Source organism: Etheostoma spectabile, chromosome 10, assembly GCF_008692095.1.
Source record: "Etheostoma spectabile isolate EspeVRDwgs_2016 chromosome 10, UIUC_Espe_1.0, whole genome shotgun sequence".
Taxonomy (NCBI): domain Eukaryota; kingdom Metazoa; phylum Chordata; class Actinopteri; order Perciformes; family Percidae; genus Etheostoma; species Etheostoma spectabile.
In genome coordinates, this window is record NC_045742.1 from 17,081,207 (window position 1) to 17,086,818 (window position 5,612).

General features: G+C 42.2%; 1 protein-coding gene and 1 pseudogene across 1 annotated transcript in view; both read right to left on the bottom strand.

Annotated features, from left to right (window-relative positions):
• The window catches only part of LOC116697319 (protocadherin gamma-A5), a 2,594-nt gene extending 608 nt beyond the window's left edge, over window positions 1-1,986 (bottom strand). The window contains exon 1 of the mRNA XM_032528648.1: window positions 4-1,986. Coding sequence (XP_032384539.1) covers window positions 4-1,725 — 1,722 coding nt within the window. The 5' untranslated portion in view covers window positions 1,726-1,986. The remainder of the gene's footprint in view (window positions 1-3) is intronic.
• A 340-nt stretch (window positions 1,987-2,326) lies between these two features.
• Window positions 2,327-4,163, bottom strand: LOC116697320 (protocadherin beta-5-like; annotated as a pseudogene).
• Window positions 4,164-5,612: the final 1,449 nt, after the last annotated feature.

Sequence of the window (5,612 nt, forward strand, 5' to 3'; positions counted from 1 at the left end):
GACTGGGTACAGAACCTGAGGAGGGTTATCATTCTGATCTTGAATATTTAATTTAACTGTGGTATTGCTGCTTAAAGGCGGGGAACCCCCATCCTGCCCTTTCACAAAAATATTTAGAGCTTTTATTTGCTCATAGTCAAATGACCGAACTGCCTGTATAACTCCACTTTCTGCGTTAACAGATATGTAAGAGGATATGGGGTTACCATTTAACTGAGTATCAATAAGCAGGTAAGACACTCGTGCGTTTTGGCCAGAGTCAGAGTCGCGTGCTTTCACGGAAAAAACAGATAATCCTGTGGGGTTATTCTCGATGATATCAGCTTCATAATAACTCCGTTCAAACAAGGGGGCATTGTCATTGACGTCAGATACACGAAGTGTTATTGTCTTGTCAGTGGAGAGTGGTGGGCTACCTTCATCCACAGCCGTGAAAGTAATATTGTATTCAGGATTACGTTCTCTGTCAAGAACACCGTTTGTTACCAGAGTATAATAATTCTTCAGAGAGGAGTGGATTGCAAAGGGGATACTGCCGTTTACTGAACAATCGACTTTTCCATTTTTGCCCGAATCTAGATCTTTAACGTTGATGATAGCAACAGTGGTCCCACTGGGAGAATCCTCAGGGATGGCACTAGAAAACGAGGTCAGTGTTATTACAGGTGCGTTGTCATTTACATCCGTTACCTCAATTATTACATTTGTTGATGTGCTTTGTCCACCTTGATCTTTTGCCTGCACACCAATCTCATATATTTTATTCTCTTCATAATCAATCATGCCGTTTACAGTTAAATCGCCGCTGTTTTCATCGAGATGAAATAGTCCAGCAATATTACTAGACATGCGATTAAAGTGGTATGTGACACGGCCATTCATCCCTTCATCTGCATCCTTTGCGCTTAAGCTCACCACTAAGGTTCCTTTTGGGACATTTTCTTTAACAGACGCCTTGAAATTTGACTGCGTAAAAACTGGAGCATTGTCATTTGTGTCTCGGACAGTTACATGTATTTTTAGTGTCCCTGATCTTTGTGGTTCACCGCCGTCCACAGCAGTTAGCGTAAGAAGCATATTTTCCTGTTTCTCGCGGTCTAAAGCATTAGAAAGATACAACTGTGCATATTTATGGCCATTTGGGCTGGACAAGACCTTAATATTGAAATGTGTTGTTGGGTGTAAGGTATAGCCGTGTAAAGCGTTGATGCCAACATCAGGGTCTGTGGCACTCTCTTGTAATATTTCGGTTCCTGCAAGAGCAGATTCTAGTATTTCTACATGCACTTCTTTCTCATGAAACACGGGTGAATTATCATTTACATCCAACACTTCTACTACAACGCTATGTAGTTGCATTGGGTTCATCATAATTATTTCGAAATTCAAGCTACAGGGCGCTGTCTGCCCACAGAGCTGCTCTCTATCTATTCTTTCTCCCACGACAAGAATCCCTTTGTCTGTATCGAGCCTAATATACTCGCTGCTATCGCTGCTAACAATTCGTGCACCGCCTGAAATCAGTCTTTTAGCGTCGATACCTAAATCTTCAGCCACATTTCCTACAAAGGATCCCTTTCTCATCTCCTCCGGGACAGAGTAGCGGATCTGACAGACAGTCGCGTCAATGAGAAAAACAAGGATGAAGGCCAGTACTTGCCATGTAACGGTGGATTCACTGCTGATAAAAGGCATATTCCCGAAGCAATCCACCCTACTCCACATAAAATTATGTTGCAAAAAGCCGACTTAATACCCCGTATCGTCCTTCTGGAGATGTGTTTATAATCCACAGTCTGACAAGAAATACATTAGTATAAATAACATTGGTAAAAATGAAGACCGAGTGTCCTGCTCTCCGCGATACAAGAGGAATACTGGGAGTGTAGCTGCAGTTCAAAAGCTTCACATGTGTTTTGAAGACCAACAGCGGCCCTTGCAGTCCGATAGAAAAATAACAAGAGCTGTCAATAAAGAATTGGCAAAAAAACCTTCTTTTAGCCAGCTGACCTAGGTTTGTATTGAAAAGTTAGGTTTATTTCAATCTGTGCATTTATACTGGATGCTGTGTTGAAATTAAATGAAAATAACTAAGTGTAGCGTGTAAGTAACAGAAGAAATAAAGTGGGAAAGGAAAATGAAGAGCAGCCAGAAGACATAAATATTTTCTAGTTGCAAGAAAGACAGAAACACTGCCCATGCAGAAAAACGGTTTGTTAACACGCAGTAGGCCTTTTACGTTTTTCAATTGTCTTACTAATTCTTTCTAACTGATTTAACGCTGAGATGAGCTGTCCATCCATTGTGGTACTGAAGTATACTAGTAGCAGGTAGCAAAGCAATTAAAGAAAATAATATGTTATCTGAAAACACAGTACAATTAGTGCATTCCAAGAATGTGAAGGATGATGGATTAAATAACCCACCTCTAGAGGAGAGTCTGGTTCATCCAGGATGTTCTTTTCACTCTGTATCCGCTGCATCGTTCCCTGTAGACGGGTCCATCTCACAGCTTCTGACTACCAGTCCTCTGCCGCACTTACAGTCACCTCTTTCGGAGTCAGTCGTCCTGCACACCTCGTAATTGTACACGTGTTGGAGAGTCCCTGTCCCCAAAGTGTCTGAGTAACGTGGTGGTAATATGGAATCACAGAGATTGGAGTGAACAGGAGCGGACTGTCTCCATCTGTAGATGTTTCACTGATATCTCACACTAAACACGTATGAAGAGAAGGAAACTACAGCAAAGCCAACACAAGTAAAAAGTCAGTGTTGTCATTGTACTCCTTGTCGGGTGTAAAGTCAGTGAACTCAGACAGCACTTCGAAGCTGTCCGCCACGCCACGTTAACAATGACTGTACTGAACGAGAGGGCTGCCCGTGTCCTCCACGTAACAGTCAGTCTTTTTCACAGCATCTTTATCAGTGACTTGGCGGATGTCTTATTTCTCCATTCTGAGCCCACTTCAAAACCGCCCTGTCTGTGCTTTCTTGCAGTTTATCGAGAGCCAGGCCATTCTGTCCAAGTCCACATCAACATGCCCCCACTTTAGTGCCCAATAGCCCCATCTCTAACGAGGAACATTTCAGCAACCAGAGAGCCACCTCTGGACTGGGTACAGAACCTGAGGAGTTGTCGTTTCGGTCCTGATCAGTATTCTAACTGTACCACTGAACTCAAGAGGGGATCCGCGCACGAGCATTACGTTAAATTCACACCACTCTGATTTCTCATAATCACGACCTCACTGCTGAACGACAACCATTTTCTGAATTTATGACACGACTAAGACACCGCTGCCCCATTAATCTTTTCTCTCCAGAAAAGTAAGACACAGAGAGTTTTGGCCCCAGTCTGCAGTTGTAGCACTGAGAGTAAATATAGAAAATCCAGGTGAGTTGTTCTCTGGTACAGTCTTACTATATTCTGATTGGTCAAATCTGGGTGGGCTGTCATTAACGTCAGACACTTTTACATTGATGTTTTTACTGCTAGTCAGAGGCGGAGAGCCTTGGTCGGAGACGGTTATGGTGATGTTATACTCAGAAACACTTTCTCTGTCTAAGACGTCTTCGGTGACTATAGTATAATATCCTGTTAATGAAGACTCGTTTTGAAAGGTATTCAGTTAATGGAGCAGTTGAACACACCCGGGTTCCCCAAGCATCTTCGGTCATTCACTTGAGTGACACTATAGATTGTCTACTGGAGGAGATCCTCCGATTCGATTTAAAATGACCATCAACTTCTGTATGTAGGGACGTTTCATTCCTCGTCAATTATTTGATACCTTTGCCTTGTATCGAATGTCCCCCGTATCACTGGGGGTGCCTTAACGTTTTACTGATGAGTTTTAGTATTTTCTCAAACTCTATTTCACTGCAACTTTATCTCCTCCAGTTTTGACATTTACATCAAAAAGCTGTCTTTGCCCTCTGGCAACATGATGCTATAGAAAATATTCACCGTCGCCTTGACCAATCCTTTTAATCTTCGTTCACTTGCACTAATACATGGTTACCACCTGTTTCTCCTGTCAGGAGAATTCTCCTCGACGATCTGCTTTATAAACAGGCTGGCTGCAAACTTGGCGCTTATCGTTTAGCAATCTAGCAGTGATACGCATTCGCCCTGTCCCGTGATCGTGTGGCTCCCCCTCCATCTGTAAGCAATCAAACGACTGGTGTGAGTTCTCCTCTTTCTCATCGGTCTAACGGGATTGAAACCATTTCGATCATATTCCCCGCACGGACTGGCTCTGTACTCTCTAATTTGAATATCCGGGGTCAATGTGTATTTCTGAACATCATTGATTACCGAACATCAGGTCGTCGTGCACTCTCCAAGAAAGCGAGTCCCGATGCGCATATTTCAACATTTTCTAAATTGATTTCTCTTTTGGGAATCGACGGACTGTTATCGTTTTGTCTATTACTTCCTTGACACGTTACCCAGCTAAGCTGGGATTGGATTTCTAAATTACCTTCGAACGGGGTGAAGCTACAGGCGTCGCCTTTCCACACACTCTTCTCGTCGAATTCGCTCTTTCAATAACAATGATGCTTTTGTCTCGGTTTAAATCAACCTATGTCGGCTTCCTTTTTGTATCATATTCGAGCGTTTACCTGAGTTACCTCGCCCACCAAGCCCAATCACTACGAATGTTCCAACAACAAACCCGTCTGCCTGCTTCCTCTGGTTTAACGGATAACCGAGCCTGTCACGTAATCTGAGCTCCAGCTTCAAAGACAAAGAATGACGAACAGAGGCTGCCATCGGCCTCTGCGAACGGTTATCCACAAACACGCCATCATAAATCCAGAGGAACAGAGGCAATAATCTCTTTCAATGAAAAACTCATGAAATTAGATCCATGAATTGAAAATGTATATTTTCAGCAGAGAAAGTCCTCAAGAAACGTTTCACTTTAAACCATCACGGGCCAGACCGTCTTCTCTCCAAGCAGAAAAACACTGAAGGGAATTAAAGGGGTGGACCGCTGCACTGCTTACTTAGTCAGTTAGTCAGCGATGTATCAACAGCGGCGCTCAGAGCCCCTCCACGGTAATGTATGGGAGTGCACATTATTAAAAACACTTTAGATGTTGTATACAAAGCTTATGGATGCATTTTGACGTTGTATATTATGGCTACTGACTTAAAAAATACAAATTTAATTTCTTGAATTGTGTAGGGCAGTTTACATGTTCAAATGTTGAGAAATTTGCCCAATTAAGATGTATTAATGCTACAATAACTAACACTAATAGTTATAAGGAAAATAATAATAAAACCAAGAAGAGCATTATTATAATTATTATTACTTATTATGTTTTATGGTAATCTAGGTAGAAATAGAAGGACAAGTATTTTGAGACGAGATAAATTTGAACAGAAGCTATGAGGACAGAAGAAAGTTTTTTAGGCCAAAAAACACTTTCAGATCAAGAGGAGCTGTCCACACTGTGGTGCTGAAACCAACAGAGAGAACTTGTTTTCGGTTAAACTGTGGCCAGCTACCTATTAAAATATACACTTCATTTCAGAGAAACGATGTTTGAATAGGTAAAGACTTTGCGCATTGCACCTCACCTCTAGAGGAGAGTCTGGT